At 47.0% G+C, this 26,068-nt stretch overlaps 1 protein-coding gene and 1 pseudogene across 18 annotated transcripts in view; both read right to left on the bottom strand.

Annotated features, from left to right (window-relative positions):
* The window catches only part of RBFOX2 (RNA binding fox-1 homolog 2), a 256,306-nt gene extending 255,943 nt beyond the window's left edge, over positions 1-363 (bottom strand). For 7 of the 18 annotated variants that reach the window (XM_070411026.1, XM_070411022.1, XM_070411023.1 and 4 more), the window contains exon 1: positions 89-360. In XM_070411026.1, coding sequence (XP_070267127.1) covers positions 89-277 — 189 coding nt within the window. In that variant the 5' untranslated portion in view covers positions 278-360. Of the gene's footprint in view, positions 1-88 lie in introns of all 18 variants that reach the window. The other 11 variants (XM_070411025.1, XM_070411021.1, XM_070411038.1 and 8 more) reach the window with 5 other exon arrangements.
* A 9,198-nt stretch (positions 364-9,561) lies between these two features.
* LOC139005752 (cytochrome c oxidase subunit 7B2, mitochondrial-like) lies at positions 9,562-9,788 on the bottom strand (annotated as a pseudogene).
* Positions 9,789-26,068: the final 16,280 nt, after the last annotated feature.

The raw sequence follows: 26,068 nt of genomic DNA on the forward strand, positions 1-26,068 counted from the left end.
CCCGGGCCGCCGCCCCCCTGACCGCCCCCGGCCCCGGGCCCCCGCGCCGCACCCCCGCCGTAACGGGATGCCCGTCCCGCGCGGTCACCTGCATCCCGCCGCCGTCGTCGTCGGCCGCCGCCTCCTCGGTGCGCGGCCGCTTGCTCAGGCCGGGCTCGGCTCCGTCTCCTCCCCCTCCGGGCACCGGCAGCTCCAGCTCCGACTCCCGCTTCATCCCCCGGGCAGCGGCGCCGGGCCCGAGCTGAAGCGGCTGCTGCGGCTGGGCGCCTTCCGCCATCCGCCCGCGCCCCCCTAGCCTCCGGGAGCCGGGCGACCCGCGACAGGCCACCTCCCCCTGGGCCTCGGCCCCCGACAGTCGCGACAGGCGGGCGCGCGCCTGCCCCCGCCCCCGCGTGCGTGCGTGCGTGCGCGCGCGCGGGCCCGGCGCCCCTCGGCCACGGGCGCTCGGCGCTCGCCGGGTCCTCAGCGCCGGGCGGCGGGCGGGTCGCGGCGGACACTCGTTCGCGCCCTCACGCGCACACGCGACCCTCGGCCTGGTCCGCCTGGCGCCCCGCCTCCCGCACTCACGGAGCTCGCCCGCCGGCCTGCGCCCGCTCCCTCACACTGTCCCTCACAACACGCCGGCCCTGGGAGGAAGGGGGCGGTGCGGGGAGGGGTGTTTAATTGGGGGAGGAGTGGCTCGAAGCAGGAACGAGCTGACTGGCCGGGATCCTCCGACCCGCCACTGTGGCAGCGCCAGGAAGGCGGGGAGAGAGAAAGGAGGAGGGAGGGACCGGGATCTGGGACTCCGGCCCGCGCGGGAGGCTGCGGCGGGGGTGGGGCGAAGGGGGCGGGGCGGGGGTGGTGACCGAGCCTACGGAGGGGGCGGGGCCAATACCCCTCGGCAATCTTCGCCTCCTCCTCCCCAGGCGCCCGAGGGAGGTCGGGAAGAGGTCGGAAAAGTTCGGGAATCTCCGGCATCGGCGAGGGATTGTCCGGGAGAAACTGCGCGGCTAGAATTCCAGCTGGCGTGGAGGGGGCGGAGTCTGTTTCCTTTGAGGGCGTGGCCACGGCCTGAGGCAGGCGGAGCTTGAGAGGCCCAAGGGCCGGGTTGGTTCCAGGAGAGGGAAGGGCACTCTGTGGGCGGGGCCACTTTGCCTGCCCGCTTCTCGGGCCCAAGAATGGGGATCCAGCTACAATTGGAAGGTCCAGGAATGAAATCGCCACTTCAAGGCTCTCCCCAATGCTGAGAGCTTTTAATCTGATCATCAGAATAGTTATTATCGCATTCCTGATCATCTTAGTAACACCTGAGGTTTGTAAGGGCTTTACAGTTTGCACAATGCGTTCGCAGACCCGTTTTGAAGCTTGCTTCAGTCCTGCAGCTAAAAAATGGCAGATCCAGATCTCATTCTCTTTCTCTACACCTTGCTGCCTGTGTAATACTTTATTTCTGATCAAGTGTGTACAATTAGAGATATTTGTGCAATCCCTTCTCTCTCCTAAGAGACTGTAAGGACCAAGAGGGCATCTATTTTCTATAGGTTCCATATTGCGGCCTGTATGTTATAGGGAATAATGTTAAAATGAAGTTACATGAACGACCTGGATTTTACTTAAAACAAGTTACTTCATCTCTTTGGGCCCTTGATACATCATTTGTAAAATGAGATGGTTTAGATCAGTGTTTTGCAACCAGGAGTGATTTTGCCCCTTTCCCTCTCCCCCAGGATAGTTGTCAACTTCTGGAGACATTTTTTGTTTTTACAACGGAGGGAGGGGGGGCGGGGAGGGGGCGGCTGCTGGCATCTAATGGGTAGAGGCCAGGAATGTTGTTCAGATCCTGTGATTAATGGGACAGTCCTCACAACAGTTGACCAGCCAAAAATATCAATACTGCTGAGGTTAAGAAACCCTGAATTAGATTATTTATAACATCATTTTGAGATGGGTCTATGATTGTCCTTTCAACTTGGATTTAACCTGGCTAGGGCTGGAACAGTACAAAGATAAAGATCCTTGCTTTGGAGTCAGACCAACCCAGATGTGAATTCAGGCTTTAGCACCTACTGCCCATGTGATGTTGAACCAGGATCACTTAAGAATTTCTGTATAGCCGAAACCGGTTTGGCTCAGTGGATAGAGCGTCGGCCTGCGGACTGAAAGGTCCCAGGTTCGATTCCGGTCAAGGGCATGTACCTGGGTTGTGGGCACATCCCCAGTAGGAGATGTGCAGGAGGCAGCTGATCGATGTTTCTCTCTCATCGATGTTTCTAACTCTCTATCTCTCTCCTTTCCTCTCTGTAAAAAATCAATAAAATATATTTAAAAAAAAAAAAGAATTTCTGTATAGAAGGAGTTTAGGGCCTGCTGACTGATTGGAAGGGAGAAACTGACTTAAGGACTTGCCTTGAAGGCTAGTTTTCATAGAAAGCACATATTTTTTACCTGGGCTGGGTCATATCTATATATAAAAAAGGCTAATATGCAGTGTCCCTTCAGGAGTTCGACTGGGAGACAGGGAGTTTGATGGCTTGCTATGACATACACTGACCACCGGGGGCAGTGCGGAACGAAGGAAGGTCCCGGCCAGCAGCCAGAGGGCCCTGATAGTCCCTGATAGCTGGCCAGGCCTAGGGACTCAACCCGTGCACTGGGCCTCCAGTAGATCAATAAAAATATCCACGTTTTAGCTCTGCCACTTACAAGTCATGATCCCTTGTAAAAGCTACTTAGCCTCTCTATGCCTCAGTGTCTTCATCTGAAAATTAAGATACTGTAATTATAGTACCTTCCTGAAGGGATTATTGTGAGGATTCAATGAGTTATCACAATGAGTTAAGAACTTCGAACATATTGACCTATGGTTACACACTCAATAAATGTTAGCTAGTATTACTATTACCATTATCATTGTATTCACATTTTAAATAAGAATGAGAAAAATGTTCATTGTCAAGATCAAAGAATACCATTATCATTATTACTACTGTTGGATTTTTTTAATTACATGAGAGATTAAGATGGGCAGACAAAGTTCCCCAAGTCACCCGTTGATGCAACCACTATGTTGGGCAAGTCCTACATTTTCATTCAGCCTTACATTCCTTGCCTGTAAGATAGCAATAGTAACAGTGTTGTTTTAAAAATTAAATGAGACCAAATAAAGCACTTAGCATAGCGCCTAACATATAGCAACTGCTGAATAAGTAATTATTTGCCATCTAATACTGCAATTTGGGTCTTCAAGTTGGAAGTCCAAGTGCCTGCAAGCTTGCTATCGAGCTGAATTAGACAGTCTCAACCTAAGTCAGGGGTCTCCAGTTAGCAGAACCCCATAGCAGATGGGGCTTAATCCTTTGCAACCAAGCACAAGCATTGTGGCTTTGAAGAAAATCAGATGTTTCCTGTGTGGCCTATAGAACAACAATGGTTGTGTGTGTGTTTTTTAACATAGGGAAATCAGTGGTTGATTTTCTGAAAATTTTACTTACTAAACTGGTATCTTCTCCCCTCTCTACCTGCCTTGTCATAATACTGGAATCTAAATGATGCTAGGTCCTTCCTGGGCTGCTCCATGACCCAGCAAGAAATGAGATTTGGGCTCAGGTCTATTTATGGCTCAAATTATTGTTATTCAAGTATTTCCCTAAGAAATAGAGCAATAAGGTTTGAATGACCAGGCAGAACAAAGAGAAACTGGATCCTGCCCTGTAAACAAACATTAAGCATTTAAGGAGAGGGGAAGGGAGGGAGAGAGGAGAGGAGAGGAGGGAAGGGAAAGAGAGGGAAGGGGAAGGGAGGGGAGGTGAAGGAAGAGAAGGAAAGGGGGGGGGGGAAGTGGGGAGGGAAGAGAGAAGCCTATAAATAATTGAAGAAGCCAAATTATGCCCATGGCAGTACAAAGACCAGGACTATCTCTTTCATGTACATCTGTAGCTGCCTCTGTGAGAACAGATGGTTATAAAATATTACAGAGGAAGAAGACAATTAAAGAATATTTTCCTAGAAAGAATTTTAGCTGCAGAAACTACTTGTGTCCTAACATTTCTTCATTTATCCATTCAACAAACTATGAGCAAGGGCATGGGATACCAAGAAGAATGAAATTAATTCCTGGTATCAAGGAGTTCTCAGTCTATGGAAGAAAGGATAAACAAATAAAAAGACAATTACAATGCATCACGATAAGGAGGTCATCTGTCACAGTGATCAAGAACATGAACTCTGGTGTCAAACAGGCATGGGTTTGAGTCTGACTTGGCCAAGTAGGTGACTTTGGACAAGATCCTTAGCATCTCTAAGGCCCAGTTTCTTCATTTGTTTGAAGCACTGGTAGTTCCCAACCCAATATCCATCTTATTCCTTACCAGCAAAACCCCAATTTTGTTCAGGGTAGAAACCTTCCTAGCTTTAAAATGGGGAAAACAATTCTCAGCCTCCCTGACAGCTGAAGGTGGCCACATAACATAGTTCTGGCTAGCAAGATGTAGGTGGGGGATAGCATCACTCCCTAATAATAAGACCAAAAAAAAAAAAAAAAAGGCTCTTTGCCCTTCAGCCTTTGCCCTTTGCCCTTTATCCTTCCTCCCTTCTGGAACACAGATTGGAAAAACAGCAGACATCTTGTCTCCGTAGTAACAAAAGCTACCTGCTAAGAGTGGTATTATGGAGCCACCATCCCAGCCTTAGCCTCTCTACCTCGAATTTATTGTTATTTGAGCAAAATAAGTTCCATTTCATTAAGCCACCATGGACAGGTTTCCACATGCAGCCAAACTCAACTCTCAGCTGATAGAATCTGTAAACCGAGGACAATAATAGTATCTGCCCCTGGGGTTCTTTTGAGCATTAAATAATGCATGTACAGCACTTGGCATGACACCTGGCTCATAGACACACTCAACAATGGCAACTTAGTCCTTTTTACTACTATTATTACTCCTATTATCCTTATTAATATGATTAGTATACGTGCCAAAAGCTATAGGAGCAAATAGGAAGATGTCACTCCCCTGCCTGGGGAAGACAGGACAAGCTTCACTGAGAATGTTATGTTTGACCTGCTTCTTTAGAAATGAGGAGGATTCCCTGGCTGGTTTGGCTCAGGGGATAGAGCATTGGCCTGTGGACTGAAGGGTCCCAGGTTCGATTCCAGTCAAGGGCTCATGCCTGGGTTGTGGGCTCGATCCCCAGTTGGGGGTGTGCAGGAGGCAGCCAATCAATGATTCTCTCTCATCATTGATGTTTCTATCTCTCTCACTCCCTCTCCCTTCCTCTCTGAAATCAATAAAAATATATTTTTAAAAAAGAAATGAGGAGGAGTTTCCCAGGATATGGTCTGTGAGCAAATTCTTGTGTGCCTGCAAGGGCGTAGGAGGAGTTTAGCGACATTCACCAGGAGAAAACTCGGATGGGATGCAGCACTGGCCCTGGGGTAAGAGCACTGGGAGTGGAGTCAGGACCAGCTGTGGTCCTCAAACTGAGACAGAGATAGGTAAGTGGGTGTCCAAGCACCTGGCCTCAGGGCTATGTGGGCCGATAGGAAACGGTATATCTTATGAAAGATCTATTCAAACACCATCTATTGTTCATCCAATACTCTGGGTACCTGACAGCCATCAGACAACCTGGTGGTGTCAATCTATAAACTCTTTCAGAGCATGAACGCTTTCTTAATTCCTTCCTTGATTTGTGTGTGTGTGTGTGTGTGTGTGTCCCTAGCACCAACCACAGAGCTTGACATCAAATATGTGGCTATTCCAGCAATCCTAAAAATATTCAGAAACACAGCCTGGGACCTCAACACTCCTCTCCTCAACACCCTCCCCTCCCCCTCCCCCTGCCCCCAACTCGGGAAAAACAGAGAAAGCTCCAGAACAGATGAGCTTACATGCTGTCTTAGCCACAAACTCCTCTAAATAAGACAGCATGCTCAAGGCCACAGTGCTTCCCCAAAATTTATCATCCCTCTAATGAGAGAGAGAAGGGTAGATATAAATAGAAGACAGCATTTTCTACTCCAAAGCTTTCTTTTTCCAAAAAAAGAAAGGCAGAATACCCTTGACAATTCCTGGGCCAGAGGAAGTGGCAGCCATCTTCCTGCCGCGTGGCTGGCCAACCCAGGGGCCCATACAAAGCCTAACAAGAAACCGGGTTCAGCAAGAGAGGAGCGTGTGGTGTCCGAGCCTCATGAGCACCGCAGAACCAGCCTCCGACACAAGCCCCGCTATTGACTTTGACCTCACCTCCCTCCCTCCCGCCGCTCAAGGCATTATTGAACCTGGGATTTTCCTATGGGCCAGAACCGTGCCAACCCTTTTGCCCTTCACATAATGTGTTTGTCTGGTTTCTATTTCTGTAGTTTGATGAAGGATGATAGCAGGGTATTGAGTTGTTGTTTTTCATTTAGTGCCGTCGCCGCCCTCACCCTGTCCCCCACCCCACCCTGCTCTCAAGTCGGATTTTCATTGTCTGTTATGTGCCTCCTCCTAGGTTTTTATTGCTTCCTTACTGAGTGGGGGAAGGCATGTTATGTTAGTTTCCAGGCCCTGGTATACGTAAGCTCATGTGTCCATCTTTTTTTTGCAAAGAAGTACGGTGTTTTGAAATTGGAAGTGACCTCAGAGGGAAAGGGCAGGTTCAGATGTTTGAGGAGCCCCTACTATGAACCAGGCCCTGAACTAGGTGCCTTTTTTTTTGTCTTGCACGTATTCCCCACAGCACGTCTGTGAGGTAGACAGTGTTACTTCTCATTTTACAGATGAGAAAACTGAACTCCAGAGAGGTGAAACGACAGGCTCAAGGTCACACGGAGTGACTACTGACAAAGGAACCCTGGTCCCCTACTCCAAGGCCACTGCCCCTCCCATGCCTCACCAGCTTTGTGGACATATCAGGGTGTTTTCCTTTGGGTGGGTACAAATTCCCTGAAAAAGAGCGAACAGACAAGTGTAACTTCTTGTTCTCTGAAACAATTTAACTGCCGTGATCCTGCACTCCATCTGGGGAATGTATACAAGCTCCTGGACCTTCGTGGCACCAGGGCTTTGGTCTTCATTAGCCCTGCCAGCACCTGCTCAGGTGTCTTCCTCTGGGTCCCCGTCCGGCTGTTAGATGGATCCCAACTGGCCTCCACAAGCTGTCCTCTGCTCCTTAGTCACTGACTCACCCAGAGTACAGCCGGCCAGGGCCACTCCAGAAAAGACTCTGTCTACGGGCTTCACAACTCCCTCAAGGGTGTGGGGAAACCCTGGCCACTCCCACACTGCTGGGGGGGGCAGGGGGGGGGGGTTGGGAATCTCTGAGAGGCTGTCTCTGGCCCCTGCTGTGTAGACACACTAAGGAGGCATCCCTATTCCTCAAACCCTTGTGCCCCCCAAGACCTCCCATGGGAGGTGGGCACAGATGGCCTCTCCTTCCCGATGCCACACCCTCCAGCTCTGCCCTCCCCCCACTTCTCCCCCGCCCCCCAGGCTCCATGGAGAAGGAGGCAGGGATCCTCCAGAGCTTCCACAAGGCTACAGCTCTGTTCTCTCCTCTCTCTCTCTCTCTCTCTCTCTCTCTCTCTCTCCAGCCCTTGCCACATTTGCCTCATCAGAGTGGGGAGAGGGGGGGGGGGGGCGGGGGTGCTGATACTGACTCTGACAAAAATCTCTAAATTTTGTAGGGCATGGATATAATGGCCAGAGTCATGCAGCCTGAAGGTTGAGACTTTGGTAGTTAAAAAGACCAGGCTTAAAAAAAAAAAAAAAAAAGACAAACCAGGATTTCACCCTAGCTGGTTTGGCTCAGGGGTTACAGTGTCACCTCAGTTGTGAGCTCAGGCCCTAGCTCCTGTCCGGGCACGTGTGCGGGAGGCAACCAATTGAGGTGTCTCTCTCACATCGATGTTTCCCTCTCAGTGTCTCTCCTCTCCCTTCCACTCTCTCTTAAACAATAATCAGTGGAAAAATATCCTCGGGTGAGGATTAACAACAACCACAACAAAAATAGACCAGGCTTTTGAAACACAGAGGCTTTCCCCTCAAGCCAAATGTTTCAAAGTCTAATTTGGTCATTCAGAACTCAAGCCCACTTTCTTTCTTTGCATTTCCACAGTAACAGCTTTAATTCTGAAAGGAAGGGAGGGTGGGATAGTGGAAGATACCTGGGAGAGAGGGAAGAGAGAACATAAATTAATATTTCTGTGGCATCATATGGACACAGACAATGGAGTGGTGAAGGCCTGGGAGGGGTGGGTGCAGGGTGGAGGGGGTCAATGGGGGAAAAAAAACCCCCAAAACAAAGGGGACATCTGTAATACTTTCAACAATAAAGAAAAAAGAGCCCTAGCCCGTTGGGCTCAGAGGATAGAGCGTCAGCCTGTGGACTGAAGAGTCCTGGGTTCGATTCCGGTCAAGGCACATGCCCAGGTTGTGGATTCAATCCCCAGTAGGAGGGTGTCTAGGAGGCAGCCCATCAATGATTCTTTCTCATCATTGATGTTTCTTTCTCTCTCTCTCCCTCTCCCTTCTTCTCTGAAATCAATCAAAATATTTATTTTTAAAAATAAAATCTCTGCACCATTTCTTCCTACTGAGAACACCAGGAGATATTTCTCAGCCTCCTTGGCAGGCAGTTAGAATGGGGATGTGTGTCAACTTTCTGGCCAATGGGATGTGGGTAAAACTGATAAAGATCACTATGGGCCTGGCCCCTAAAACATCCCTGCCAATATTCTAGCCCTCTCATCCCCGTCCCCCTCCCCACCCCCCAGCAGCTGGGAGACCATGAGCTAAAGACAGCAACATCACAAGAGGAAAGGAACCCGGATGCCTGAGTCATCCATTGGGGGAGAGCTATAGAAGCTGCATAAAAAGCTGCCCTCTGCCCCCCTCTCATCCCCGCAACAGGCTATGATGTGATCAGGAAATGAAACTTAATTGTGTTAAGCCACTGAGGTTTAAGAGTGAGTGTGTGTGTGTGTGTGTGTGACCGCAGTTTATATTATACTCTGAAAAAATACTTAAATATTGCTCTACTTCATAATCAATGCACAAAAGATCAGAGATTGGGAATCAGAAGCTTGACTATTTTGATTAAAATTTATAAAATTGAAGGTGTATAAAATGATACCAATTCTAAGAAAATACTAAGCATTATCTTTGGGCAATATTCAAAGCTTGACGTTGCAGGAGAGTGATGGGGGAGAAAAGCAAGAACGGTATGTCAAACCCCTTTCTTCAGCCAGCCTGGCATAACACCTGGCATAATACCTGGCATGTTGAGATGCTTAATAAGTAATGACTGAATGAATGAAAACCCATCAATCTACCAACTCCGATTAAACCCAGGACATTTACTTTTTTTTTAAATTCTACTTTCAAATATTTGTTATTCATAATCCCCTTTAATCTACACCCACTGTTACAGCCTTGCATACAGGCATTATAATGACTACTTTCCATAACTTTTTAAAGATTTCAAATGTATTTTAATTTTTTAATAATGCTATATTTAAATGAGCAGCAGAGTGCTTAAATGACAAGTTGATTTTGAAATAATTCTGTATTACAGCAACTGTGATGGTTACTCATCATTCTACTCTTTTATGGTGCCTCTGCCAACAGGGGACAGGCTTCATTCTACTGCAATCTGTGTGGTTGTAAATATCCATGGAACAACACAGAAAGTGGCTCCTCTGGCTAGTACAGCATTACCATATTTGTCATGAAAATCTGGGAGTGTTTTCTGTAGCTCTGTCTTGTCCTAATTTGTTGAATGCTTTGAATCTTGAGGCTTAATATATTTCTAGCCAAGGGAAACATCATGAAGGTGTTATAAAATTGCAATTGCTTGCAGTTGCTGGTCTATTTCCTTTCCATTCCTGGTGAGAGCCCTATTCCTGGCGTGCAGACTACTGCCTTCTCACTGTGTCCTCACATGTAAGAGAGAGAAGGAGAGAGAAAGAGAAGAGAAGAGAAGGGAAGGGAAGGGAAGGGAAGAGAAGGGAAGGGAAGATGGGAGGGGAGGGGAGACCTCTCAGGACAATTAGTAGTTTAGGTTTTATGGGGAGGAGCAAGGAGATAGAGATAAAAAAAAATTTTATTAAAGAGAGAGAGAGAGAAGAAGAAGCAGGAAGGAAGTAGGAGAAAATGAGACGGCACGGTGGAAATGATTTTCCCGAAAACACGTACCTTTACCTATTCCCACTTTTGTGACTTAACACTCTGCTTATCAGCCAGAACCCTCTGTGGTTTTGTCCTTTACGTGCTCACAAACATAAGGTTACAATTTCTATTTATTATTGATATCAACATACAAAATGAAGCTGGACATGGGAAATGCCACAGTGAGTGGCAGACAGAAGCCAATAAATTGGAAAAAGCCAATCAATCCCTAAGACTTGAGATCATGCAGAAAGACTTCTGAAGTTTGGGCTCAATACCACCTTTCTTCCCTTCCAGTCAGGAACCGATATAGAGACAGACAGAGGGAGGGGCGGGGGGGATAAAACTGTTTGATTTATTACTGATAAACACTAGGTTTGAGTGTGCCACCACATGAATGGGCTATGAGCCTCCTCTCTTGAATTGACGAGCTCCACTATCAAGCTACTGGAAGAGCAGGAAAACTGCAGATTGCCCCCAACAGAGACAAGTTCCTTACTGCATGGCAGAGAGCTCACTAGAAACCCCCTCCCAGAGTCAAGCAGATGTGAAGAACGAGTGAGGAAGGAGCCTGAGTCAAACCATGTCCAGTTCTTCTTCTCAAACCACCAGTCAGATAAATCACTCCTTCTATGAGTCAGCTAAGGTATGTGGCAAGGGCAAACACTTGCAAAATCTCAGTGGCTTACAACCACAAAGATTTCTTACTTATGAGTCCAGTGTGGGTTGGTATATGTCATCTTCACTCTGGGACCTGGCTGATGGGCTGGTCCATAACTTGGTCATTACAGACATGTTGTTTTATTGTGCTTCACAGATACTGTGGGTTGTTTTTTTGGGGTGTGTGTGTGTGTGTGTGTGTGTGTGTGTGTGTGTTTTAACACATTGAAGGTTCATGGCAACCCTGCATTGAGGAAATCTATTGGTGCCATTTTTTCAACAGCATTTTCTCACTTCATGTCCTGTGTCACATTATGATAATTCTCTAAACATTTCAAATGTTCTTGTTATTAGTATATGTGTTATGGTGAACTGTGGTCAGTGCTCTGTGATATTACTATTATAATGATTCTGAGGCACCCTGAACCATGCCCATGAGGCAGTGAACTTAATCCATAAATGCCGTGTGTGTGCTCTGACGACCAGCCATTTCCCTGTCTCTCTCCCTCACTCCGGCCTTCATATTCCTGGAGACATAACAATATTGAGATTAGGCAAAGTAATAAGCCTACAATGGTCTCTAAGTGTCAAGTGAAAGGAAGAATCCCACACCTCTCACTTTAAATCAAAAGCTAGAAATAATTAAGCTTAATGAGGGAGGTATGTTGAAAACCAAAAGCTAGGCCTCTTGAGCCATACAGCCAAGTTGTGAATGCAAAGGAAAAGTTCTTGAAGAAAATTAAAAGTGCTATTCCTGTGAACACACAAATGAAATAAGAAAGCAAAATAACCTTATTGCTGATATGGAGAAAGTTTTAGTGGTCTGGATAGAAGATCAATCAGCCACAAGATTCTCTTAAGCCAAAGCCCAATTCAGAGGAAGGCCTCAATGCCTCAATTCTATGAATGCTGAGGGAAACTGCAAAAGAAAAGTTTGAAGTTAACAGGGGTTTAAGGAAAGAAACCATCTCCATCACGTACAAGTGCAAGGTGAAGAAGCAGCAAGTGATGTAAAAGTTGTGTCAAGTTATCCAGAAGATCTAGCTAAGAAGATGAATAGAAGTGGCTACACTAAACCACAGATTTTTAATTAGGTGAAGCAGCCTTATATTGGAAGAAGATGCCATCTAGAGCTTATACAGCTGGAGAGGAGAAGTCAATGCCTGGCTTCAAGTTTCAAAGGACAGGCTGATTCTTTTTCTGGAGGCTAATGTAGTTGGTGACTTTAAGTGGAAGCCAATGTTCATTTACCATTTGAAAAATCCTAGAGCCCTTAAGAACTCTGCCTGTGCTCTACGAATGGAACAACAAAGCCTGGATGACAGCTCATCATGGGTTACTACATATATTAAGCCCACTGTTTAGACCTACTGCTCAGGAAAAATGATTCCTTTCAAAGTATTACTGCTCACTGACAATGCACCTGGTCACCCAAGAGCTCTGAGGGAGATGTACGATGAGATTAATGTTGTTCTTATGCTTGCTCATACAACATTCATTCTGCAGCCCATGGATCAAGAGTAATTAATTTCAACTTTCAAGTCTTAGTATTAAAGAATACTCTTCAGCCCTGGCCAGTTTGGCAGGGTGGGAAACCTTTTTTTCTGCCAAGGGCCATTTGGATGTTTATAACATCATTCATAGCCCATACAAAATTAAAAATTAGCCTGCTATATTTGGTCAACCATTTAATTAATTCACCCCTAATGCCTTGGCAGAGCCAGACCAAATGATTTCGCAGGCCTTATGTGGCCAGAGGGCCTGATGTTCCCCACCTCTGGGTTAGAGCATTGGCCCTAGGACCAAATGATCATGGGCTTGATTCCCGTCAAGAGCACATACCTCAGGTGCAGGTTCGAGCCTAGGCCCCAGTGGGGGCACAAGCAGGAGGCAACCAAATGATGTGTGTCTCTCACATCGATGTTTTCCTCTCTCTATCTCTCTCCCCCTTCTCCCTCCCTTCCACTCTGTCTAAAAAAATCAATGGAAAAAATATCCTCAGTGAGGATTAAAAAGAAATAACATTTCATAAGGCTATAGCTGCCATACATGGATATGGGCAAAGTATATTAAAGGACTCACCATATAGAGGCCATTAAGAACATTTGTGCCGGCCGGTGTGGCTTAGTGCTTGAGCATCTACCTATGAACCAGGAGGACACAGTTCGATTCCCAGTCAGGGTACATGCCTGGGTTGTGGGCTCAATCCCCAGTAGGGGGCGTGCAGGAGGCAGCTGATCAATGATTCTCTCTCGTCATTGATGTTTTTATCTCTAACTCTCCCTTTCTGAAATCAATACAAATATATATATATATATTTTACAAAAAAAGAACATTTGTGATTCATGAAAAGAGTTCAAAATGTCAATATTAACAGTTTGGAAGAAGTTGATTCCAACCTCATGGATACTTTGAGGGCTTTAGGACTTCAGTGAAGGAAGTAACTACAGATGTGGTGGAAATAGCAAAAGAACTAGAATTATAAGTGGAGCCTGAAAATGTGACTGAATTGCTGCATATCGTGATAAAACTGTAATGGATAAGGAAGTGCTTCTTATGGATGAGCAAAGAAAGTGGCTTCTTGCCCTAGCTGGTTTGGCTCAGTGGATAGAGTGTCGGTCTGTGGACAGAAGGGTCCCAGGTTTGATTCTGGTCAAGAGCATGTACCTTGGTTGCAGGTTCCTCCCCAGCCCGGGTCCCAGTTGGGGCGCCTGCAGGAGGCAACCAATCGATGTGTTTCTCTCACATCGATATTTCTCTCTGTCTTTCCCTCTCTTCCACTCTGTCTAAAAATTAACGAAAAAATATCTTCAGGTGAGGATTAAAAATGAAAAAGAAACAAAGTAGTTTCTTGAGATGAAATCTACTCTTGGTAAAGATGCTGTGAAGATTGTTGAAATGACAACAAAGCAGTGAGAATCTATATCTAATCTAATAAAAGAGAAACATGCAAATTGACTGTTCCTTTGCTATGCCCCAAGCCACGCCCACCAACCAATCAGAGCAACTGTATGCAAATTAACCCAACCAAGATGGCGGCCAGCAGCCACGGAGCTGGAGCAAGCAGGAGGCTTGGTTGCCCTGGTGATGGAGGAAGCCAAGCTTCCCGCCTGCCCTGGCCAGCTGTGGCCTTCGCTAAAGGCAAAGTTTCAATTATAGAAGATAAATAAACCCCAGATACCTGCTTCCAGCCAGCCTCCACTGGGAGCTTGGGTGACTGGGGGCCGTGGCCAGCCTGCAAACAGCCATCAGCCCCTAACCCAGGCTGGTCAAGCACTCCAGCAGGGACCTCCACCCTGAAGGGGGTGTGGCCAGTCTGAAAACGGCCCTCAGCCCCTCACCCAGGCTGGCCAGGCACCCCAGTGGGCCCCCCACCCTGATCCGGGACACCCTTCAGGGCAAACCAGCCAGCCCCCACCCATGCACCAGGCATATAATAAAAGGGTAATATGCAAATTGGCCCTAACAGCAGAACGACTGGGAATGACTGGTCACTATGACACACACTGACCACCAGGGGGCAGATGCTCAATGCAGGAGCTGTCTTCTGGTGGTCAGTGCGCTCCCACAGGGGGAGCTCTGCGCAGCCACAAGCCAGGCTGACGGCTGCCAGCACAGCAGTGATGGCGGAGCCTCTCCTGCCTCCTCAGCAGCGCTAAGGATGTCCAACTGCAGCTTAGGCCTGCTCCCCACTGGCAAGCGGACATCCCCTAAGGGCTCCTGGGCTGCCAGAGGGATGTCTGACTGCCAGCTTAGGCCCAATCCCCCTGGGAGCGGGTCTAAGCCAGCAGGTGGTCATCCCCCGAGGGGCCCCAGACTGCGAGAGGGCACAGACCAGGCTGAGGGACGCCCCTGAGTGCACAAATTTTTGTGCACCAGGCCTCTAGTATATATATAAAAGCCTAAGTGACTGGTCAACTAACTGGTCGACTGACTGGTCGACCGGCCAGTAGCTATGACGTGCACTGACTACCAGGGGCCAGACGCTCATTGCAGGAGCTGCTGAGCTGCTGTGACTTGGCAGCTGCAGTTCTCAGGTGACGCACCTGGAACCAGAGAGGAGGGACCCTGATTCTGGGGTGCATTACCCGAGAACCACCCTCTCGCAATCTAGGACCCCTTGGGGGATGTCAGAGTGCCGGTTTCAGCCTGATCCCCGCAGGTCAGGCCGAGGGACCCCAGTGCACAGATTCTAGTATTACATAAACTTAGTTGCTCAAGCAGCAGCAGGGTTTGAGAGGACTGACTCTAATTTAGAAAGAAGTTCTACTGTGGGTAAAATGCCATAAAACAGCATTGCATGCTACAGAGAAATTGTTCAAGGAAGGAGAAGGCAATCGATGCAGCAAACTTCATTGTTGTCTTATTTTAAGACATTGCCACAGCCACCTCAGCCTTTAGTCACCACCGCCCTGATCAGTCAGCAGTCAGCAACATAAAGGCGACACCCCCTACCAGCAAAAAATTATGACTCAGATGATGGTTAGAATGTTTAGCAAAAAAGCATTTTAAATTAAGGTATGTACATGTTTAGACATAATGCTTTTGAAAACTTAATAGACTTCAGTATAGTGTAAACATAGCTTTTGCACACACTGGGAAACCAAAAAATTTGTGGGACTCTCCTGATGGTGAGATTCACTATTGCAGTGGCCTACAATGACCCTGCATTATCTCCGAGGTATGCCTGTGCTGGTCTGTGGCAGAGGGAAAGGCGGGAGGGTGGGGGACCACATGCTCCCCTGTATGCTCCCCTCATTCCATGGACCAAAGCAAGTTACATGCCCAAGCCTGCCCTCAATGGGGTGGAGATGTTTAATCCCCCTGAAGAGAGAGGCAGCGAATATAATAACACAATCTACTACATTCCTTCTCCCAGGGGGGAAATAAAAATGTGACATTCACATTTCCCCATCTGTTCCCAAAGGCCAAAGGAAGTAGCGGGTGCTCCTGTTGCCACATGAGTATCCCTTCGGCCCATTGTGGAAATCGTTCTGCAGACAATTCCCACGCACTCCGCACACGTCACCTGTTTCCTACCTTGGACACCTGCCAGAAGGGCTTTCTTTGGCGGCAGGAGCATGCCTGGCCATAGAGCTAAGGGTCCCAGGAATACCTCCAGGGCATCCCTTAACCAAGGAAGGCCAGAGGTTGGTGTATAAATTTCCCACCTTCCTCACCTCTCAGTAGAACAGCTTTGAGGTATTTCTGCACAACCTCTCAAAGGACCCACGATGGGAGGGAGCTCCAGTTGCCCACAGTGATAATTGGCTCATAAACGTACCTTTTCCTCTCTTTTCTTCCTTCCCTACTATGCTTCCTGGGATGACAACCCAAACAGAGCACTGCACTCAAATCCCTGGGTCAGGTCTGTTCTGAGGAAACCCAACTACCACCGGGATGGAGGCTTCTCCTCATCCTCCAGCAATTCCTCTTCTGCCGACTCAGACCCACAGCACAGAACAGACAGTGTGGGTGCAAAATGCATCGTAAGCAACCGCGAACACCTTCCCTTGGGCTGGAACTGGCATCTTCTAGCAATATGCCAAGATGACCAACACAACTGGCAAGAGCCGAGGCACTGCTCTGCGCTCTCGCGAGGCCTTTTAGGAAACTTGGAGCTGCTCCTTCGGCCGCATTCACACAAACCTACGAGGCAGGTGATTTGTCACCGTCATAGGATTGGGCCCTGTTCAAAGAGAACGTCCTTAAATACTCCCATGGCACACTGGGAAGAGGCCCCACGGTTGCCCAGCATGCTGTTGGCATCATAGCAAACAATTGAAGAGCAAGATTCCTGCCGAGAGAACTGATGTGTGCATGGGGCATATTTAAGCGCCCTAAGAGCTGAGACAGTTCCCTGAAATGTATGGAGGACAAGGGTCAGGAAAAGAAGGAACCCAAAAAGAAAGGCAGTTGGGTTCAACTGAAGCGCCAGCCTGCTTGACCCAGAGAAGCACACTTTGTGAGAAGCAATGGGAAGGACCCTGAGCCACTGGGGCCCGTTCCCTGTTAATTCATGGCATCACAGGGTTATAAACAAATCACCTCTGGCTTTAAACAAGAAAAGTAAATAAAATCGCTAACATTTATATACTCAGCACCTTCCTACTCTGAACCTCACTACTGAATTCTCCATATAACCATGTGAGGTTGGGATTGTTATCATCCCCTTTTGTGGATGAGCAAACTGAGGTGCAGAGAGGAGTCTTCTCCAGGCACTGGCCCCGCCCATCCAGTGTCGGCTCTCCTAGTACTGGGCGGGGAGGCTTCTGGCTTCTTGTCAAACCACCTTGACTCTGCTGCCATCTCAGCTGGTGTTAGCTGGTCTCTGCCTTAGACATGTTGGTGCCTCTTCCTTTCCAGCCTGTAATTTAGGATTTTTAAACAGTCCCTTTGTATCCATTGTCATGCCTCAGACACAGTTCATTCACATCCAACAAATGCAGGGTGACTGCACGTAGCAGGGCTGCGGTAGGCACGTGGGAATATGACAGTGAAGGCAGGCCAGGGGCCTGCTCTCAGAGGGAACCTGAGCATTTGAGCGTGGTCAGTGCTGCTCAGAGACTCAGAAGACAGTGATGGGATTGAGGCGGAGTGGGTGCCTAATTTTCTTTTTCCTTTTTTGTATATTTTTCGTTTTTGTTGTTTGCTTGTTTGTCTGGGGAGACCAGGGAAGGCTTCTTTTCGGAGAGAGTCACTTTTAAAAAAAAAAAATTCTCACCCGAGGACATGCATAGAGAGAGGAAAGAGGAGAGAGAGATAAACAAAGACACATCAGCCCTAGCTGGTTTGGCTCAATGGATAGAACATCGGCCTGTGGACCGAAGGGTCCAAGATTTGATTCAGGTCAAGGGCACATACCTTGGTGGCAGGCTCCTCCCCGGCCTGGGTCCTGGTCGGGCCTGCTGCAGGAGGCAACCAATCGATGTGTTTCTCTCACATCGATATTTCTCTCTGTCTTTACCCTCTCTTCCACTCTCTCTAAAAATCAATGGGAAACATCCTCAGGTGAGGATTTAAAAAAAAGAAACATCAATGTACCTGCCCCAACCAGGGATTGAACCTGAAACCTGAGTATGTGCCCTGACCAGGAGTCAGACCTGCAACCTTTAGGTGCACAGGACTACCCTCAACCAACTGAGCCACTTTGGTTGGGCGCGGGGATCCCTTTTAAGCTAAGAGCTGAATGACAGGAAGATGCCAGCCATGGAAAGATATGGGGGAAGAACACCCCCCCCCCCCCCTTCCCAGAGAGAGAGCAGCAATGGGAAGGGCCTCAAGGGAGTACTGGCTTGAGGAGATGAAACTAGAGGGTGTTAGTAATAACGCTGCCCTGTCCTGGCCAATGTGGCTCAGTTGGTTGGAGCATCATCCTGTGCACTGAAAGGTCATGAGTTCAGTTCAACCTGGGTTCGATCCCTGGTTAGGGTGCATACAGGAGACAACTGATCTCTCTCTCTCTCTCTCTCATCAATAAAGCCATATTTTAAAAAAGAGAAGTGCTAAGTGAAGAACTCTTTCAAGGCCATTGGATACATTAACCTTGCTCTGTGAAACCTTTCCTGGTGTCTACTTCTTCCCACTCTCATGCTCCCTTAGCACCTGCAACAGCTCCAGTTTAACACAGTTAGCTACTAACGTGTCTGTCTTCCCCTCCAACTGCACATCCTGGGCGACACACCCACAGGCCCACAGGTCCAGGCAGGGTGGGTATGTGACCATAGCACGTGAGGGCAACATAATTTTCATGTGATGTTGGAAATTTAGATTTTTATGGGAAATCTTCAGATATTTAAATGTGAATTGATTATTTGGAAAAGTTAAATCAGCCCTCAAGGGCAGTGACCTCATTTTGTTCATAATAGTATTCTTCCTCAGACAAGAAATGACAAATAACACTTGCTCAATAGCACTTGTTGAACAAACGAAACAAACTCTGTGGAATTAATTAGATCACCTCTTCGCATTGCAGTCCACCTAAGACTTCGATTGTCATCATCTGGCTTCGCCAAAATTGGGTCCCCAGTGACATGTAGGGTGGGCTCGGTGTTCTCCGCTCCGTCATGCAGCGGCCTTCCTGTTCGAATTCTTTATTGCTCCCCTACCCCCAACGACGCCAGGGACCCCGGGGTTTTCTGGGCAGAAGATGAAATGCATCCAGAGCAGGCCAGTTTCCACAGGTGGCTCAGCTGGGTTAACTCACTGAGCAGACAGACCTCTCAGGACTAATGGCTTGGAATCCAGAAATGTTGCATTGACCCTCGCAGAACCATAGCCTAACGCTGGGAGCACTCGGCCTCCAACTGGCAGAGGAAGAAAGGCCTTTGGAAAGGGACACGCCCCAGGTCGCGTGGTTCTCCGCCGAGTCATCTCCTCTCAGTGCTTTCTTTGGCTCTGCTCAGAAGGGAGCCACATGTCCTCATCTCTCAGCATCTCTGAGGCAGTGCCCGATCTTTGTGATAAACACCCAAATATGTCGAAAGCCCTCGAGACAGGGCCACAGTGCGCGCTAGCTGTAGACTCACTCGCCTTGGACCAACACCAGCACGGCTGCCATGAAAGGGTTTCTCCAGAAACAGGGAATGAGGCTGAGCACAAACATTCCAGGACCAGCAGCCCCGAAGGGAACCTGGGAGACGCGAGTCAAGGGGAGGGATTGGCGGGTTTTTCTCCTTTTGTGTCACCAGTAGCAGCGAGCAGAGGGCTTTCTAGCTGAGTTCCCATTTGATGAGTAGTGGCCACTGTGTGCTGGGCATTGTTCTAAACAGCAGATGGCAAAGTAGAATCCTGGGGGCCCCCGACGCCCTTTCGGGGGTCAAACATGTGTTTACAAGGCTACTAAATGTTATTTGCCTTTTTCACTCCCACCTCTCATGAGCTTCCAGCGGAGTTCTCCGGAGGCTACACGATGGCTGATAGAGAGCTTATAGAATGTGTGTTTGTCATTCTTGTGTTTTGAAATTTTCTGTTTTAATTTCAAATATGTAAATATCATGAGACCAACTCACATAATGAGGTGTGGTTGTTTTATTTTTTTTTTTTGAAGTCTTCGATAATATTTAAAAGCATAAAAGGGGTCTTGAAATAACAAAGTTTGAGACCTACTAATCTGGAGGGTGTGAGAAGCTCATAAATGCTCGACTGTGGAAAAATGAGAAAGTAGAGCAGGGGGAGGGGGAATGGACAGGGCCTGAAGATGGGAGGCAGGTGATGGGGAGGGGGACCCACAAGGAGGGGGCAGCTTGCATATGACACAGGGTGATGCAAGTTGGCCTACTTAGACATAAACCTACAAATCAAATATATCACTGAGTTGCCGTTTAACATGCCCTCATTTATCCTAAATTTAAATTTTTTATTGTGAAGTGAATCCCCAATATATAAAAATCTATAATTATACATTGCCATTTAAAAAGATTGGTTAAGAAAAAAGACCGTTTCTGGTAGCTTTAAAATCCCACCCTGAGCCCTAACTGGTTTGGCTCAGTGGATAGAGCATTGGCCTGTGGACTGAAGAGTCCCAGGTTTGATTCCAGTCAAAGGCATGTACCTGGGTTGCAGGCACATCCCCAGTTAGGGGTTGTGCAGGAGGCAGCTGATCAATGTTTCTAACTCTCTATCCCTCTTCCTTCCTCTCTGCAAAAATATATATCCCACCGTGAGCCCCTCCATGATAGCGTCGCTCTCCTCACAAAGGGGAGCCCTATCCTGATTTTTTAGTTCATTCCTTTGCACCTCTTCCCAGTTTAGCATCTGCATACAAGTATGTAAGTCTCCATAAATGATATACTGTTTAGTTCTGAATAACCAAGAAGCAAGCTCAAAGCATTGTAAGAACGGGGCCATGTTGCTATTAATAGATTTTCTCTCCCAGGAGAAAATCAACTGGACGACAGACTGGGGGCTCCCAGGGGCACAGGCAGTTCACAAGAGCTGCTCCCCTGAAGTCAGTGGTATTATCAGGGCGTCTGAGAGGGCTGGAGGGTGAAATTCCTCCACGGAGAGAGGGCTCCGCCTGTTGTCTTTGCTTTTGTTTTCTGGTTTGCCTCTCAGCAGTAGGCCTTGGGAGTGGGTCAAAGCTGAACACATTTAGCACTAGCAGGTTTGGCTTAGTTGGAGCGGTTCTCAACCTGTGGGTCGTGACCCCTTTGGCGGTCGAACGACCCTTTCACAGGGGTCGCCTAAGACCATCCTGCATATCAGATATTTACATTACGATCCATAACAGTAGCAACATTACAGTTATGAAGTAGCAACGAAAATAATTTTATGGTTGGGTCACAACATGAGGAACTGTATTTAAAGGGCCAGAAGGTTGAGAACCACTGGCTTAGTGGCTAGAGAGTCAGCAGAGAGAGCATCATAGAGTGTTGGCCCCCAGACTAACGGGTCCTGGGTTCAATTCTGATCAAGGGCACGTACCCCAGTTGTAGGCTCAATCCCCAACCCTGGTCAGGGCACGAGCAGTAGGCCACCCATCGCTGTGTCTCTCTCACATCGATGTTTCTCTCTCTCTGTCTCTCCCTCTCCCTTCCACTCTCTCTAAAAATCAATGGAAAAAATCCTCAGGTGAGAATTCAGAACAACAAAAGCTGAACACATTTGGGGCTGAAACAACTGCAGGGCACCCCTGGGAGAGCAGGAACTCCACAAGCACCTGGTCAAGGTGAGTCAGTCCAGGAAAGAATCAGAGCTCCACTCATCTGGGCCCTCTCTTCATCGCGCTGGGATCCTGGCAGTAAGGCCTCAGATATGTCTGTGTGTCTGTATGCCAAGTCCCAGGATGCCCTCTGAACTGCTGGAACTTGTTACCCTGAGTCTGGGCCACGAATGTCACTCTCTTCCACTGAGTGATTTGCGCTCTTTCTTTTAGGTGGAGCTTGTCCTCCAGTGGCTTGCTGAGAAAGGCTGTGCAACGAAGTCTTTTGGGACCTTGAATGTCTAAACATGCTTTTGTGAAGCCTTCATAGTCCTCTGGCACCTTCGCTGAGAGTAGAAGTCTACATTAAAGATTTATTTTCATTGACATTTGAAATCATTGGGTCATTTTCTAGTCCTCAGTGTTGCTCTGAGAAGTCTGAAGCTATTCTGATTTTGTTCTCTCTCTAGAATGTTGTAGAATCTTCCTCCTTTTCCTCAGTGTTCATTCTAAAATTTCAGCAAGGTGCCTTGATTTGGGTCTATTTTTATCCATCACTCTGGGCACTTGGCCCTTTCAGTTTGGAGAATGGGATTCTGCAGAACTTCTTGAGTTTCTCATAAGCGATTTCTTCCCCTCCATTTCCTCTGTTCTCTTCTTCTGGAACCCCTATTATTCTGATGTTGGATCTCCTGGTCCGGGCTTCCATTTACTCTTTTTTTTTTTTTTTTTTTCTATTTTCAATTTCTGTGTCTTTTTGTGATTTTTAAGATGTTTCCTTAACTAGATCTTCAAACTTTTGACTATTTTTATTTCTACGATCATATCTCTCATTTCTTAATCTTTGAATGTTTTCTTTTCGTATGCTGTTTTCGGTTCAGTTTAGAGATGCAATGCTCTTTTCTTATCTCTCTGAAGACAATGCTTTCTAAAAAACTTCCTGCATAGTACCTGTGTCCTCCTGGCTGCTTTTCTCCTGTTTGTTTTGGTCTGTCTTTTCCATGTTCCAGGTTTTCCCCGGGTGCAAGGTATTCCTTAGCTCTATGGCCCATGAAAAACTAAAAAGCTAATTGGAAGCTTTTAGTGCCTGGGGGACTGTCCACTTGGAGCTTCCAAATAGGGTTGTCTGTGGGCCTATTTGTTGGGAAGCCCAGGATGGCAGTGCTTTTCAATCTTTCCTTTAAGCCAGCCATCCTTCAACCCCCTCCCTGGAAGGTAGGGTTTGGTTGCCAGAGTTCCAGGATCCAAGCTGAGGGGTGAGGGTTGGAGAAGTGGAGGTGTGGTGTTTCACAATCAGCATGAAAACACATATGGTTGCTTTGTCCCCATTTTCCCTGCATTCCCCATGCCCTCAACTGTGCTTGGCACCCCCTACCCACAGAAGTTCTGCTTCACCCTTCCTGGGAACAATCTTCCGGCCTGCTCCCTGTGGGGGAGGATCAGTGCATGGGCGTGTGGGGGGTATGGGGTGGGAGAAGGGATCTAGGATACGTTTGCTTCTTAAATAGCTCACCCAGTCGTTCTTATTTTAGCACCCGCTGCCCCCTTCACTCCCAGAGGCCCTGGGCTGCCAGGCTCTTTGTCTTTGGCCGAGTCCGCTGCGTAAATCCGGTTTCTGCTCAGCCCTGCCCGTGGCTGCCTGGGACTCAGCTTTCCCAGGCCTGCCAGAGGAGTCACCCTGTCGTTCTCTGTGGCCGTGGTTTCCCATCCTGTTTGCTCAACTTTGTGGGTTTATTGTGTTTGTCAAAAATCCCTCTCCCAGAAGTTTTAGTGGTTTCAGAAAGGAGCAAATTTAGAAACATATATTTAATCTGTCACTGTAACCTGACAACTACCCTAAAATTCTGAGCTCCGATCTGCTCCCTAAATTCCAACTGCCCTGCTGGAATCTGGGAATACAGATGTGTTTAGGACCTGGTACCCATCCCCATGGATATTGGTTAAGCAGGAAAAAAATGGGCATATTCAAGGGAAAGGAATACAAGTCCACAATCCTTGAGGGTCACAAGGGTCTTGGATTTCAGAATGTATCAGATTTTAGAAAGATAATATGGGGCATATACCATTGTTCTCATAGCACACCACATGGGAATGAAACACATTTATATTGCTGCAGTGAAATGTATGAGAATTCCCAGTAAGTAGGCTAAAAAAAAAAAAAAAAAAAGACTATAAATAGCCTCCTGTCCATTCAGGGCAGGTTTTAAAACCAAATGATTTAACAAACCAAGCCCCGTTTTCAGCTTGGGGATTCTGAGCAGTTGACCAGGCCCCGTGACCCTCTACAATGCATTACATTCAATAAATGAGGTTTGTACAAAGTACTGTGGGTATAGACTAGAAGGCTTCACAGAGGAGGTGATAGTTGAGCTAGATTTTGAAGACTGAATAGAAACTCACCAGAAAGGAAAGTGAGTTCTAGGGAGTCCCCAAGATCAAAGAATATGTTCAGAGTGAGCAGCTCAAGCAAAGGCCCAGAGGTTTGAAGCCAGAAACAATGTCATTTTGCTTCCTGCTCCTGGAGAATATGAGCAACTGGGCAGTTTGGTTTGGGTTCTAGAGCCAGGTCTCTGCCCACAGGAGGAGGCCACCCTTTCCAGGTAGAGCATGAACTGGAGTAGGGATGCGATGGGATGACAGACGGGCAGGGCAGGTCATAGGGAACCGTCTGGGCCACACCAAGAAGTTTGGGCTTCACCCTGTAGGACGGCATTTCTCAGAGAGGGGTCCCCAAAGTCTCTCAAGGAGTCCCAGAGGTCAAAAGCATGATCACTTTACGTGTTTGCTTTTTAAAATGTTTGTTGACACATGCAATAATGCAAAAGCAGTGCTGAGCAACACTGCTGGCACCTTAACCGTTTGAGTCCCAAGCAGCGCAATTGCGCTGCTGAGATTTTATGTCGAGAAAACATACGATTCCGTTTGAGTCCCAGGGGGTATTGAAAAAACACTGTCGAAGAATCCCAAACAGCGCAACCGCGCTTTCTCTAAATGAGTACGAAAAGACCCAAACAGCGTGATAGCGCTTGTTTTATTTTATGTCGAGAAATACCAAGCAGCGTGATTGTGCTGCTTGGGACTCAAACGGTTAAGAAGAGCCAAGCCATGCAGGTAGGCAGTCACTTTATGCCTCACCACTAGGCACCTGCAATTGTTTTAGAGCTTGCTTTACTTAAGAACATTCTTGATGATTCCCTCCCTGTGTTCATTACAATAGCCAAGATATGGATACAACCCAAGTGAATAAAAAAGTGGTGGTACATTTATACAATGGAATATTGCTTGGCCATAAAAAAAGAATAAAATCTTACCTACTACTTGCAACATCATGGATGGACTTGCTAGAGGGTATTTTGCTAAGTGAAATAAGTCAGACGGAGGAAGACAGATATTATGATTTCACTTATATGTGGAATCTAAAGAACAAAATACATGAACAAACAAAATTAAAACAGACTTATAACACAGAAAATAGACAGATGGTTGCCAGATGTGAGGAGGGAGGGAATTGGCTGAAAAAGGTGAAGGATTAAGAAGTACAAGCGGATTAAACGCATTCTCCTCTACTTCTCTCCCTTCCTTTCTCTTTAAAATCAATAAACATATCCTCAAATGAGGATTTTTTCAAAAGTACTGTTAAATACTATCAAAGGGGAAAAATCCTTGATGAAACAGTAAAATTATTATATTTACTAAGCCTTGACTCTTGAGTATGTGACTTTTAAATTTTTAAAAAAAATCCTCATCTGAGGATATTTTTTCCATGATTTCTAAAGAGAGTAGAAGCGAGGGAAGAGGGGGACAGACAGAGGGAAGGGAGGGAGGAGGGGGAGAGAGAAACAGCCAGGTGAGAGAGACACATCCATCTATCTATTGGTTGCCTCCTGTATATGCTGCAACCAAGGTACCTGCCCTTGACCGGGAATGGAACCCAAGACCCTATGGTCTGTGGATCGATGCTCTAACCAAGGAGGAAACCACGCAAGGCAAGTATGTGACTTTCTCTAATATTATGTTTGAATGAATGGGAAATATGCATAAAACATTTCTGCTGAATACCAAGGTACCATGGTGATCTCCAGGAAAAGCACTTGTGCAATTGTTTGAGTTACAGGTAAAACTAGGCATTTTTCATGGAGCACCATTTTCACTTGAAGGACAATTGTTAAAAATATAGATACGGTTACTCAGATTTCAACATTTGGCAGGCATTTTCTTGAAAATGAACGTAGTGAGCCTGTGACTTCAAGGAAATCAATCGACAGCTACTTGTTGCCAATAAAATTTGAGTTTTTGAGCAAAAATATAAATGTTGGAAATTTCACACCATGGATTTGACAGCTTCCCAATACTGAGAGAATTTTCTGATGAAATCAATGGTAATATGAAATTTTTCATTATAGTAATGAAATGTGTCAACATTTCAAAGATTTGCATGAGTCAGTGGCTCGATATCTTTTAACAGGACTAATGTATTATGCTCCAAAATCATGCATGGATAAAAGATAGATTAAAATGCAAGATAAGTCAATGGATTTTTTTTCATCCTCACTGAGGACATGTTTACTAGTACTTATTTTAGTGAGAGAGGAAGGGATAGAGGGAGAGAGAGAAATATTGATCCGTTGCCTCTTGT

Source organism: Myotis yumanensis, unplaced genomic scaffold (genome assembly GCF_028538775.1).
Source record: "Myotis yumanensis isolate MYYU_CA2020_CCGP unplaced genomic scaffold, mMyoYum1.0.hap1 SCAF_3, whole genome shotgun sequence".
In the NCBI taxonomy this organism is placed as follows: Eukaryota; Metazoa; Chordata; class Mammalia; order Chiroptera; family Vespertilionidae; genus Myotis; species Myotis yumanensis.